This window comes from Argopecten irradians, chromosome 14 (assembly GCF_041381155.1).
Source record: "Argopecten irradians isolate NY chromosome 14, Ai_NY, whole genome shotgun sequence".
NCBI classification, from domain to species: domain Eukaryota; kingdom Metazoa; phylum Mollusca; class Bivalvia; order Pectinida; family Pectinidae; genus Argopecten; species Argopecten irradians.
In genome coordinates, this window is record NC_091147.1 from 15,746,278 (window position 1) to 15,761,049 (window position 14,772).

The following is a 14,772-nucleotide window of genomic DNA, read 5'->3' on the forward strand; positions in this document are numbered from 1 at the left end:
AACTCAATAGGTACTGTTCCCAAAGCAGAAGACCACTCCGGAATGATAGCTTTAAATGTAATTGAGTTAACGGAATGTAAGCGTAAAGGATGGCATCTTGATGGTTGCCGGCTGTCCACGGTATGATATAATTACAAAGAAATAAAGGAAACAGTAACAAGGATTGATAGAACTCACCGGTGTCATAAGTCAGACATAACTCATTTATATAAAATATAATTGCCCTTTCCCAACAATGATTCAAACGAAATTTGGTTGCCATCCATTCAAGGGTTAAAGAGGAGTATGATTTTAAAGCTAAAATTAAGACAAGAATTCCATGACTCTTGCAAATATTGACGGATTTTGACGCTGACATAGTTATATCTAAGTGTCGCCCTTGTGTTGCAGGCGACACAAAAATTAAGATGTATCAAACCAAACATGGTTGAAATTTGATTTGCAGTTAAGGAGTAGCGTCATGACTAGGGTCATAAGGGAACCTATGTTATGCTGTCTGAAATTTGAGACAGATCCCTTCAATACAATATATTTCAATTTTCACTGAAGTTGGACTCAATTAAACTTCTTAAAAATTCCGGTTTAATTTGCTCATGAACTTGGGTATGAACTTGGGTATCTTAACATCGGTTTTCGCGCAAGAAAATATTTTATCTAGACCTACGTTTGCCTAAGAAGGCATAGGCCTACATGCAGCTTCCTACTAGGCCTAGGCATATCTAAAAAGCGGAATTTTTTTAAAAGTGCAAATATTACGGACAGATTTCTACATTTTTAAAAGTACTTTTTATGAACTTTCGTTTTACTGTCTCTTGTGTATCGTTCGAGTCAGCAACATTGCCTACCGAAGAAAAATAAAATGTGCCATGTCCCTGTGTGACGTGTGTCGAAACTATGTTAGAACGTCTCAGTTACAAATAAATGATGAAGCCTAAACGGCGATAAGAAATAGGATATAAAAGTCAATGAGTGTTGATTTACCTTTAATCAGTTGTTTAAACAAACCACTAGAACTTTTCCTTTGCCATCACGTTACGGTGATTCCATTTTGAATCGAAACGGGAGACAACAGTATCACGAGTCTAAACATTATTCTTCCGCATGTTCGGCGGACCATTTTTGCAATCACTTCTAAATCTATTGGAAATGTTTTATGTTTCATCTGGATTACATTGGTAATTAAGTTGTTTCTAATTAAATGTATGACAAATTGTAATATTTGCGATATTTATTCATAATTAGTTGTATTCTAATGACACACTATTTTCTTACGACTCTTGTTTTACACATAGATTTGCACAAGCCCAGAAACTCGCAATTTTAAAAAAATCTATAGACTAATACAATTGATATTTGAAATACAAGGACTGAATCTTGGTTTGGTGGTTTCATGGGGTGATGAATTGAGTTGCTCTTGAAACAAAATTCAACATGAACTGCGTCGCAGTTCAATCAATTTGTTTTACAGTAGTCCAAAACCAAGGCCGACATATTATAGACAATTTACAGTCATTCATGAGCAGCACATTTCGCAGTCGGCCCATTTCAGGAGTGTCCTTTCTGCCATCTTGGAAGGTTTAGCATTATATCTTCAACGCAGAAGAAGAAGGGCATGCTAACAGACCGGTAATTCTGGAATTAGAATGGCACAAATTGAGTTGACCTCAAATGTTGAAACAACATGGCATCTAAACTTTTAACCTACAGGCCTAAGAGTATTATATTTCTGGTATAAATCTCTTGACAGATGTTCTTTTATGGTTTCAGGAAGTTACTAAGCTTAGTGAAAAACTCTTCTGTGTTCAGTCACAGAAGGGACCCGGAGTAATAGAAGTGACAGGTGCAGTAAAATGCCTTACTTGCAATTCCTGCAAGGTTCATTGCCTGCACCTGTCAAAGTTTCTGGAACTCCATGGATCCAATGACAACGATTCCATTAAAACCGGATCATATCAGCCAAAATGTTATTCTACACTGCGTATTCCTTTTGTGTCGACACCTACGATGCAAGAGGTTTACAAGCTATCACCTGTAGATAGAGTTTCCTTGGTGCAGCAACTGGTCTCTAAAAACGAAGTACCATCTAGACCTATCCAGTGCATAAATTGTGGTGTTGACCTTGAAGGCTCTGAGGAAAACTATACCACTGCACTTCTACTAACCAGTGGAATTGTGGAATTGGAAGGTATTTTATTAGGTCTCTACAATGAAATATGTGGAAAATCAGAGCATATATAATAAATCTGTCCATTGATCTCCATTGAATGAAAAAAATGTGAATTTTTCAATAGATTCAATAACATAGAAGTACGTTATAAATGAACAAGCTAAATACCAGTATTTTCTTGTATGCAATCACACTTTGTAATCTTTCAACCATTCATATAAATATTACCATACATATGGACAAGCCGGCCAACAGACTTTCTTTGATGTTGGACTGCAAGATAAGCTAGTGATAGTGATTGATAACCTATTTAGAAAATGCAGTAAAAGAATTAACTATGAGTGTAATATTTCACAGATTTAAATATGTACTTTTTTTTTTTTAGTTTCCAGTAGGAAATGTTCAAAATGCAAGAGTCTTAACCCAATTGATGGCATTCAAGCATGTTTGATCAACATGGGCAACTACATGGTTTGCCATGAGATACTTAGGAAATACCTTTATTATTTCCTTTCTGGAAGGTAATGTAACATTCAGATTTTTCGAGCAAGTTTGAGTTTTTCCAGATACTGTAAACCAACTTTTATTCTTGGCTACAATTTTTCTTAAATCTGTTTTCAAAAAGGGTTTGCGGAGATTAACTTATTGAAACAGACTACCTGGTATAGACGTACTTTCATTACTTTCCCTTGAATTAAAGTATTTACGATGTGTTACATATCTCCTATTGTAAAACAAAGTATAGCTTTAGTTTTTTTAGGACAAACATTTTGGTATTAGCATTGTAAGACATAACATATGCCATGAAAATCATTCACTTGAACCTATAGGTACACCTTCAAAAACAATCACAATATACATGTGTAGCATTAAGCTAAAAATACTGAGACTTGAGAAAACTCTGGAAAAGATTAAAGAGAATCTGTTTGTCAAAACTGAACTTACCCTTCTGATCAAAAGTTCCTCACAGAAATTAAAGGAAACCATCAAGACCTGATAAAACATCAAAAAAGAGTAAAGAGGATGTCTTTGTCACAAAAACGAAACAAATGGGTTGTTGATGATTTCCATCTGGTGTGTCAATAGTCATGGCACAAACATTGCATCATGCTAACAGAGCATTTTTGAACTATACAGTCATACATATGTATTGATAATAATTCGTGAATAAAAGTTGGTTTACAGGTAGATATTTTTTTGTGAGAAATTAAATCAATAAATTACAAGAATCCCAGAGGGATCTTGGTGCCCACCAAAGAATGATCTATGTCTGACAATGGAAAGAGGAATCTATTCTGTGCTTTTCAAATTTTTACTTCATATTAATACATATTAAATTTGAGAAAGATCCTTTCAATACTTTCTGAAATATATAACACTAACAAACTTTAATTATCAAAATCCAATATGGCTACATGTCGGCCATCTTGTTGACAAATCGGTTCGAAAATGCAATATGCACAACTAAGGTCCTAGGGAAATAAACACATACAAGAGATCCAGCAATCCAAGATGGCTGCCTGATCTATGTCTGACAATGGAAAGATGGATCTTTTCTCTACTTTTGAAACTTTTTCAAACATACTACATATAAAATTTGAGACAGATCGTTTCAGTACTTTCTGAGAAATAGCAGTAACAAACTTCAACTATGAAAATTCAAGATGGCTCCTTGGCGGCTGTCTTGTTGATCAATCGGTCCCAAATCGCAATAGGCATAACTAGGGTCCTAGGGGAACCTACATATTGAATTTAAGTAAGATCCCTTAAGCCCTTTCTGAGAAATAGCGGTAACAAGAAATGTTAAGGGACGGAAGGACGGACGGACGATGGACCATGGACTAAAAGCGATTTGAATAGCTCACCATCTGATGATGGTTGGCTAAAAAGCATGCATATACTTATTATGTTATTACCATGCTTTTTATTTTCAAACAATTGCAAACTATTTATGACATTCGATTATATATTACTGCTCTTTCATTTTATAAGGACATGTGTAAATATATACATGTAGTTAGATTTGCATTATAAATCAATTCATTTGAGAAATAATAATGAAATCTAACTACATGTATATATATAAAATTTACATATGTCCCTTTATAATTAATGAAAGAGCAGTAATCGCAATGTCGGATGAATACAAACCCATTGCGCTACATTGAATATGTAGGTATCCACTTTAGTTGACACCGTTTTTAACACAATCCACGGTTCAATCCCTGTATGATGTCATTTACGGGTAGATATCTGAAAATTTAAAACAAGAGATTATAAACAATATATCATTCTACTACACAGTCTGGATTTTTATACGAGTCATTATCAGAAGTTGTCACTGTTTTATTATTTTCCTGTTCATGTCAATATGCCAACCTCTTATGAGGAAAAATCATTTGATCAAAATAGAAAACACTAATGAAAGGATCAAAACATGGGTCATACAGATTAAACATATAATAAGTAGGAATGTCAAACTGGTCAGAAGAATCCAAGTAAGCGGTTAATCAATGAACCTATGATTAACATCATAATATTATACTTAAGCATTGATGTCACTATTTATTGGGGTATGAAAATAAATACCTTAAATATCCCCTTCCCCCCTTTTGCCAAACCGATAATCGATCATGTCCAATGCAACCTCGGATGATACTGCATATCTTTGGCCATCCTGACTACCATAGTTACCAACTTAGCAACCAACACTATTTTAAATTTGACGATTAACATGTAAAATTATACTTCTTTATATATGTAAATATATAGATTGAACTTTGTTTTGATTTCTAATTCTTCCAGGTCAACGATCTTTACAGAGTACTCAACATTGAAGTTGTTTTATGAAGATCAAGGTATATTGGACTTCAGCAATAAATTTTCGTACAACAACTTCAAATGGTCATGGTATGCCTTTTTGGAACTGCTTGAAATTGACTACGAAACTGGATTTGAATGTCCGGATTGTGGAGAAGATCCTGATACATTGATCATGGATGCAACAAGTGTTTCATTCAGGAAAGAGCTGGCATCCTGGTCTGTTCTAGAGAACCTCCAAAATCCTCCAAAACCTAGCAAAAGAGACAAAACAAGGTACCAGTACATTAAAAAAAAAGGCTTTTAACCAAATTTTTCATTAAGCATTAAAATCATTATACAGAAGTGGTTGCTACATGTGTTATATTAAAATAAGATTTTACTATTCACTAAGATGCCTCATTACCTTGTATTTGTCACAGTGATGTTTATCTCTACAGTGCCGATAGTGGTGGTGTGCCGTACGTCATACATTACAATATAAAGTAGAGTACATTGTAGGCCTGAGGTAGTTTACATTTTATAGAATTACACTGTAGTATGTTGAAGTACGACAGCCTGTATTGTTTACGACAAAATATGCTTCCAAACCTCACCGAGATAAAATACAAATCACACTGCAGTAAAAATAACGATAATGATATTGTTATATTACTGTATTTTAACTTGGATACTGGAACTGCCAGAAAAAAAATATGATACAGGTAACAATTGTTTCGTAGACTTTTAACGGAAAAGTACTTGTATCAGAAGACACTGGGATATTAAAATCACATCAAAATCTCAAATAACAAACTATATTCTCTATTCAATTAATGCCACCTGCTGGCACCATTGAGATAACATCACTAACACTGTGACCAAGTAGGACCGATAGGGCCTACTCAAACATACGTACTAATAGTTATGTTATTTTTTTTTTTTTTGTAGAAATCAGGAACGTACTTTTTTAAGTAAACCACTTTGCAACTTCTTGTCCTCTTTGGTTAGTAAGGGTGGAGTGGAGAAGAGTCGCTGGCCTCTTTTCCTGTCACAGCTGGAGGAAGAGTGTCCCGTCGTTGTCCCCCTTATGAAAGTGATTCAAGAAACTGATGGAATTTTGATAAAGGGAGAAAAGATGTATTATATCGGCTTGTGGCAGGACTTCCTAAGATGTCTGGCGAGCTCCTACCCATTTTGTTCCTTCATCACAACCTCCGATGAAGTCCACAATGTATTGAAAAGGATGTGCAATCCTGATTTTGCAAAGAATGATACAGATGTATCAATTCTCCAGCACAATGTTCCCGTAATTTTCCATCTGATGATGAACCTTCACGATAGTTTTCCAAGAAAAGAGTTCTGTAACATGTTAGATGCGATGATAGTCAAATCGCTATCTCCTTTTGACACTTCAACAGAAGTGCTTGATAATGGAGCTGTCAGCGAAAACATTTCACACTTTCCTTCTCTGGCGATCAAAAGAGGACGAGGGTCTTTTTCTGCAGATAAACAGATCTTCAAAAACCAATGCTCAAAAAGCTCTACCGGCCATCCATCTCTTCTGCCTGGAGTTTTCACACTTTTCTGTAAACATGGTAATTAGACATAGTTTGACTAATAAAACCCAATTTTTTCTACAACTTTTTTCAAGTGAAACATCTGAAATATTACAGATTATTCGATGTTGTCTGCTTTTAAAAAAAATGTATGTCCAAAATGTAACTATTCATAGTTTGAAGGAAGAAAATAACTGATACAAAGAAATCAAAATGTTCAAAAATATGCGAAAATATGTGCTAGGAGCAGTACTGGGTCGCGACCAGTTACCGTGATTTTCTCGAGGTTTTTTAAGGGTTTTGTCAAAACTAACACACAGAAGGCGTTGAAAATTGACATGAATTATCTTTAGTCCAAGATACTTCAGTAACAATAGTCGTTGTTTAATTTTGATAATATCTTTTTTGACCAGACGCCATTTATTTTCACCGCTAATTGGTGTACAGTTGACGATACTTACAGGACCAGTTACCGTGATTTCAAAATGGAAAGGAAATGCGCTTTTAAAAACATGCTTATTGCACCAAAACTTAGTTTGTGTTTCACTAAAGCGACCAACATCTATTTGATATCTATTAGTGGAATAATATAATCGTAATGCATGGTTATTTTGGGATCCAGTGACTGATCGAAAGAATCACGGAAAAAACGACTGTCTAAAGGTGCGTTCGATAGGTGACCGGGGAATCACTAAAAACAGGATTCAGCTCTGGGCAGGAGTAAAATTAGACAAACAAAAGTGTAAACGACCTAAAACTTACAGAAATTCAATGCATACATATTAATTTATTTTGTTTGAAAAAATGGTAAACACAAGACGTCTTAACCAGGTAAAAACTACCTTCTGTTTTACGATCCTGTCCATCCATGCCCGATCGGTAATTTGCCATATACCCATTATTTTGCATACTTTGACCTACTTTGATGCAGACGAATTTTGGAAACGACAAACAAACAAAATTAACGATGATTTCATGAAATTTCAGGATTAAAATGCAAGTAAGTCATGATTTCAAGCTATCCCCCGCTGTGATTTAGTGTTGCAAACTTTGATTTCAAAAGGAAAACGTAGGTGTGTTGGCAATATCGGTTGCAAATGAACAATTTTTTGTTGAATGGACACTTGCATGGCTACCGTGATTTAGCTGTTTAAAAAAATCCAAAAAATTGTGCGGGAGATAGAGTATGCGCAGAAATCACGGTAATTGGTACATCACGGTAACTGGTCGCGACCCAGTACCCTCAGTACATCCAGAACTTTGATCTCCAACACCAACGCTGTAAAAATCAATAATTCATGTGTCATTTTTTAGCATAACAACTAATATGATAATTATAAACTACTTTCAGGTAAAATAACAAAGCTAGTTTATATCTACAGGCAACAAATTACCTTTAACTAATAAACTATGCTATAGGCCTATGGTAGGAACATATGTCTAGCCCAAATCGCTGTCCAAGTCTAGTTACGCAATGACAATTAGGTTATGAACTAACGAATACATTTTTTTCAATCTTATTCTGTCGATGAAACATATTTTTCTGTTATATTTGAAAGTGTGTTCTTACCTGTATAAGACATACCTAACGTGAATTCTCGGCTGTAGCGCGTCGATCCGCTCTTTGGAATTTCTGATTTGGGGTTTCCGATAGCTAACCAAGGGCACTTAGGTCACACACTACCGATTATTATATCTATGAATTTTCATCAAACTGCTTCTGATAATCGAAAGGCCATGATGTGGTCTGATATTAGGCCTAACGTGATAGGGTAAATGGTGACACTCATCCATACGGCCAAATAAATGTATATTGCACTGTATGGTCCGAAGGCCCCATAGTCCGAAGGCCCGTTAGTCCGAAAATGAGTAAATCGGTCTATTGCAATCTACAGTCTATAGTTGTTTCCACTATAAACGTTTAATTCATGCTTTGTAAATATAGTTATGTATATTTCAAAAATTAAACAAAAATAAGCAAAAAAAATCTGCTATGTAGTGTATGTATAGGCCTATATTTCCGATAGCATGATGTGATGACTGATAAATGGCTACTATAACTTGGTTCAAACGAATGACCTTGTTTTTCATTTTGTTTTGTTCTTACATGTAGGTGTGTGCTATGGCTTTGAAGTTATGAAATATCACGAGTCGCCAAATGTTCCGTTCACTATTCTCCGCAGTAGATTCCAGAAAGGTAACTATTTATTATACATGTACATCAGTGTACATGTGTTTTAAGTGGGATAAAAATACAATAAGGTCAAATAAAATTATATGCGTTGTTCGTCGTAGTTTATACATGTTTAATAAAACAACTGTTCATCTTCGACACTCCAGGGTTACTATCACTGACACTAAATATATCCTACACTGTCTCATAGTCTTACGAAAGCCGATTGAGCTCATTTTAGAAGAAGAAGAAGAAGAATAGCATAGAGTTAAGAAATATAATTCCAATTTTATTTTTTGTTATCTTTATTTCAGCTCCAAGCCTTGTTGTGTATGACAATGCATGTAACCTGCATACTTATTGCCTGAACAGAGATCCTTTGTTTTTCAAGGACACCCAATTCCGTGTTGATGCACTTCATTTTAGAAACCATAAAGGTATCAATTAATTGTTTTTCTAAGATTTCATCAATATTATTAGACACGTGTAGTGCGATATAAATCGATTAATATCTTTGCATTAGAACAAAAAAAAATCATCTGTTAGCAATCTGTTAGCAATCTTAAATCTTGATATGTCTGTTTTCACCACGAATTTGATTTGGTAATCTCATTGTGTTTTTCAGCATGTGGACCCAGTTATGAGTTAAAAGGTTATCCACAACACCAAAGTCTAAATTCACAAGTGGTGGAGCAGTCAAATGCTCGCTTACAGAGGATCAAGAGCCAGCTGTCTTATATGACTCAGAACAACTTTATGAGTCATTGCAAATTTTATCTTTGGGCACAAAACAGAAAAATTGTAGTCAAAAATGCCAACTCCATTTGAAATTTCCTACTATCAAGTTAACAAAGATGTTTGCAAACAATCTGTACCTCTATTGAGATAAGGTGGACAATTGGAATCATTTCGATGTATTGGCGCAGTGGTAGTCAACTAATTAATACGTTGATCCGCGTTATGAAAGTTTATAAGGCATGTATACCACCACATCGACTTGTCACCACATGATAACGTCTGTATTTGATGTCTATAAGGTGTGTATGTCACCACATCGACTTGTCACCACATGATAACGTCTGTATTTGATGTCTATAAGGTGTGTATGTCACCACATCGACTTGTCACCACATGATAACGTCTGTATTTGATGTTTATAAGGCGTGTATACCACCACATCGACTTGTCACCACATGATAACGTCTGTATTTGATGTTTATAAGGCGTATGTACCACATCGACTTGTCACCACATGATAACCACCACATCGACTTGTCACCACATGATAACGTCTGTATTTGATGTTTATAAGGCGTGTATGTCACCACATCGACTTGTCACCACATGATAACGTCTGTATTGTATTTGATGTCTATAAGGTGTGTATGTCACCACATCGACTTGTCACCACATGATAACGTCTGTATTTGATGTCTATAAGGTGTGTATGTCACCACATCGACTTGTCACCACTGTAACGTCTGTATTTGATGTTATAAGGCGTGTATGTACCACCACATCGACTTGTCACCACATGATAACGTCTGTATTTGATGTTATATAAGGCGTGTATGTCACCACATCGACTTGTCACCACATGATAACGTCTGTATTTGATGTTTATAAGGCGTGTATGTCACCACATCGACTTGTCACCACATGATAACGTCTGTATTTGATGTTTATAAGGCGTGTATGTCACCACATCGACTTGTCACCACATGATAACGTCTGTATTTGATGTTTATAAGGCGTGTATGTACACCACATCGACTTGTCACCACATGATAACGTCTGTATTTGATGTTTATAAGGGTGTATGTCACCACATCGACTTGTCACCACATGATAACGTCTGTATTTGATGTTTATAAGGCGTGTATGTCACCACATCGACTTGTCACCACATGATAACGTCTGTATTTGATGTTATAAGGCGTGTATGTCACCACATCGACTTGTCACCACATGATAACGTCTGTATTTGATGTTTATAAGGCGTGTATGTCACCACATCGACTTGTCACCACATGATAACGTCTGTATTTGATGTTTATAAGGCGTGTATGTCACCACATCGACTTGTCACCACATGATAACGTCTGTATTTGATGTTTATAAGGCGTGTATGTCACCACATCGACTTGTCACCACATGATAACGTCTGTATTTGATGTTTATAAGGCGTGTATGTCACCACATCGACTTGTCACCACATGATAACGTCTGTATTTGATGTTTATAAGGCGTGTATGTCACCACATCGACTTGTCACCACATGATAACGTCTGTATTTGATGTTTATAAGGCGTGTATGTCACCACATCGACTTGTCACCACATGATAACGTCTGTATTTGATGTTTATAAGGCGTGTATGTCACCACATCGACTTGTCACCACATGATAACGTCTGTATTTGATGTTTATAAGGCGTGTATGTCACCACATCGACTTGTCACCACATGATAACGTCTGTATTTGATGTTTATAAGGCGTGTATGTCACCACATCGACTTGTCACCACATGATAACGTCTGTATTTGATGTTTATAAGGCGTGTATGTCACCACATCGACTTGTCACCACATGATAACGTCTGTATTTGATGTTTATAAGGCGTGTATGTCACCCACATCGACTTGTCACCACATGATAACGTCTGTATTTGATGTTTATAAGGCGTGTATGTCACCACATCGACTTGTCACCACATGATAACGTCTGTATTTGATGTTTATAAGGCGTGTATGTCACCACATCGACTTGTCACCACATGATAACGTCTGTATTTGATGTTTATAAGGCGTGTATGTCACCACATCGACTTGTCACCACATGATAACGTCTGTATTTGATGTTTATAAGGCGTGTATGTCACCACATCGACTTGTCACCACATGATAACGTCTGTATTTGATGTTTATAAGGCGTGTATGTCACCACATCGACTTGTCACCACATGATAACGTCTGTATTTGATGTTTATAAGGCGTGTATACCACCACATCGACTTGTCACCACATGATAACGTCTGTATTTGATGTTTATAAGGCGTGTATGTCACCACATCGACTTGTCACCACATGATAACGTCTGTATTTGATGTTTATAAGGCGTGTATGTCACCACATCGACTTGTCACCACATGATAACGTCTGTATTTGATGTTTATAAGGCGTGTATGTCACCACATCGACTTGTCACCACATGATAACGTCTGTATTTGATGTTTATAAGGCGTGTATGTCACCACATCGACTTGTCACCACATGATAACGTCTGTATTTGATGTTTATAAGGCGTGTATGTCACCACATCGACTTGTCACCACATGATAACGTCTGTATTTGATGTCTATAAGGTGTGTATGTCACCACATCGACTTGTCACCACATGATAACGTCTGTATTTGATGTCTATAAGGCGTGTATGTCACCACATCGACTTGTCACCACATGATAACGTCTGTATTTGATGTTTATAAGGCGTGTATGTCACCACATCGACTTGTCACCACATGATAACGTCTGTATTTGATGTTTATAAGGCGTGTATGTCACCACATCGACTTGTCACCACATGATAACGTCTGTATTTGATGTTATAAGGCGTGTATGTCACCACATCGACTTGTCACCACATGATAACGTCTGTATTTGATGTTTATAAGGCGTGTATGTCACCACATCGACTTGTCACCACATGATAACGTCTGTATTTGATGTTTATAAGGCGTGTATGTCACCACATCGACTTGTCACCACATGATAACGTCTGTATTTGATGTTTATAAGGCGTGTATACACCACATCGACTTGTCACCACACATGATAACGTCTGTATTTGATGTTTATAAGGCGTGTATGTCACCACATCGACTTGTCACCACATGATAACGTCTGTATTTGATGTTTATAAGGCGTGTATGTCACCACATCGACTTGTCACCACATGATAACGTCTGTATTTGATGTTTATAAGGCGTGTATGTCACCACATCGACTTGTCACCACATGATAACGTCTGTATTTGATGTTTATAAGGCGTGTATGTCACCACATCGACTTGTCACCACATGATAACGTCTGTATTTGATGTTTATAAGGCGTGTATGTCACCACATCGACTTGTCACCACATGATAACGTCTGTATTTGATGTCTATAAGGTGTGTATGTCACCACATCGACTTGTCACCACATGATAACGTCTGTATTTGATGTTTATAAGGCGTGTATGTCACCACATCGACTTGTCACCACATGATAACGTCTGTATTTGATGTTTATAAGGCGTGTGTATGTCACCACATCGACTTGTCACCACATGATAACGTCTGTATTTGATGTTTATAAGGCGTGTATGTCACCACATCGACTTGTCACCACATGATAACGTCTGTATTTGATGTTTATAAGGCGTGTATGTCACCACATCGACTTGTCACCACATGATAACGTCTGTATTTGATGTTTATAAGGCGTGTATGTCACCACATCGACTTGTCACCACATGATAACGTCTGTATTTGATGTTTATAAGGCGTGTATGTCACCACATCGACTTGTCACCACATGATAACGTCTGTATTTGATGTTTATAAGGCGTGTATGTCACCACATCGACTTGTCACCACATGATAACGTCTGTATTTGATGTCTATAAGGCGTGTATGTCACCACATCGACTTGTCACCACATGATAACGTCTGTATTTGATGTTTATAAGGCGTGTATGTCACCACATCGACTTGTCACCACATGATAACGTCTGTATTTGATGTTTATAAGGCGTGTATGTCACCACATCGACTTGTCACCACATGATAACGTCTGTATTTGATGTTTATAAGGCGTGTATGTCACCACATCGACTTGTCACCACATGATAACGTCTGTATTTGATGTTTATAAGGCGTGTATGTCACCACATCGACTTGTCACCACATGATAACGTCTGTATTTGATGTTTATAAGGCGTGTATGCACCACATCGACTTGTCACCACATGATAACGTCTGTATTTGATGTTTATAAGGCGTGTATGTCACCACATCGACTTGTCACCACATGATAACGTCTGTATTTGATGTTTATAAGGCGTGAATGTCACCACATCGACTTGTCACCACATGATAACGTCTGTATTTGATGTCTATAAGGCGTGTATGTCACCACATCGACTTGTCACCACATGATAACGTCTGTATTTGATGTTTATAAGGCGTGTATGTCACCACATCGACTTGTCACCACATGATAACGTCTGTATTTGATGTTTATAAGGCGTGTATGTCACCACATCGACTTGTCACCACATGATAACGTCTGTATTTGATGTTTATAAGGCGTGTATACCACCACATCGACTTGTCACCACATGATAACGTCTGTATTTGATGTTTATAAGGCGTGTAAACCACCACATCGACTTGTCACCACATGATAACGTCTGTATTTGATGTTTATAAGGCGTGTATGTCACCACATCGACTTGTCACCACATGATAACGTCTGTATTTGGTGTTTATAAGGCGTGTATGTCACCACATCGACTTGTCACCACATGATAACGTCTGTATTTGATGTTTATAAGGCGTGTAAACCACCACATCGACTTGTCACCACATGATAACGTCTGTATTTGATGTTTATAAGGCGTGTATGTCACCACATCGACTTGTCACCACATGATAACGTCTGTATTTGATGTTTATAAGGCGTGTATGTCACCACATCGACTTGTCACCACATGATAACGTCTGTATTTGATGTTTATAAGGCGTGTATACCACCACATCGACTTGTCACCACATGATAACGTCTGTATTTGATGTTTATAAGGCGTGTATGTCACCACATCGACTTGTCACCACATGATAACGTCTGTATTTGATGTTTATAAGGCGTGTATGTCACCACATCGACTTGTCACCACATGATAATGTCTGTATTTGATGTTTATAAGGCGTGTATGTCACCACATCGATAACGTCTGTATTTGATGTTTATAAGGCGTGTATACCACCACATCGACTTGTCACCACATGATAATGTCTGTATTTGATGTTTAT

The 14,772-nt window shown here is 36.8% G+C and overlaps 1 protein-coding gene and 1 long non-coding RNA gene across 2 annotated transcripts; one reads left to right on the forward strand and one right to left on the reverse strand.

The window, feature by feature from the left end:
- Nucleotides 1-1,526: 1,526 nt before the first annotated feature.
- LOC138307967 (uncharacterized) lies at nucleotides 1,527-4,482 on the reverse strand. Its single transcript, XR_011206070.1, has 4 exons — nucleotides 4,319-4,482; nucleotides 3,113-3,160; nucleotides 2,030-2,201; nucleotides 1,527-1,632 (listed from the first exon to the last, which is right to left on the reverse strand). It is a non-coding gene; the product is annotated as an uncharacterized lncRNA (long non-coding RNA).
- LOC138307966 (uncharacterized) lies at nucleotides 1,724-9,919 on the forward strand. Its single transcript, XM_069248918.1, has 7 exons — nucleotides 1,724-2,185; nucleotides 2,553-2,688; nucleotides 4,973-5,263; nucleotides 5,918-6,564; nucleotides 8,639-8,722; nucleotides 9,013-9,135; nucleotides 9,324-9,919. The coding sequence occupies exons 1-7, from the start codon at nucleotides 2,005-2,007 to the stop codon at nucleotides 9,524-9,526; spliced, it is 1,665 nt and encodes a 554-aa protein (XP_069105019.1). The 5' UTR covers nucleotides 1,724-2,004; the 3' UTR covers nucleotides 9,527-9,919.
- Nucleotides 9,920-14,772: the final 4,853 nt, after the last annotated feature.

Excerpts from the sequence above, each read along its gene's own strand:
- LOC138307966 (XM_069248918.1), top strand. The coding sequence starts at position 2,005 with ATGCAAGAGGTTTACAAGCTATCACCTGTAGATAGAGTTTCCTTGGTG. Across the intron at positions 2,186-2,552 it reads TGGAATTGTGGAATTGGAAG|TTTCCAGTAGGAAATGTTCA; the intron begins GTATTTTATTAG and ends TTTTTTTTTTAG. Across the intron at positions 2,689-4,972 it reads TATTATTTCCTTTCTGGAAG|GTCAACGATCTTTACAGAGT; the intron begins GTAATGTAACAT and ends TAATTCTTCCAG.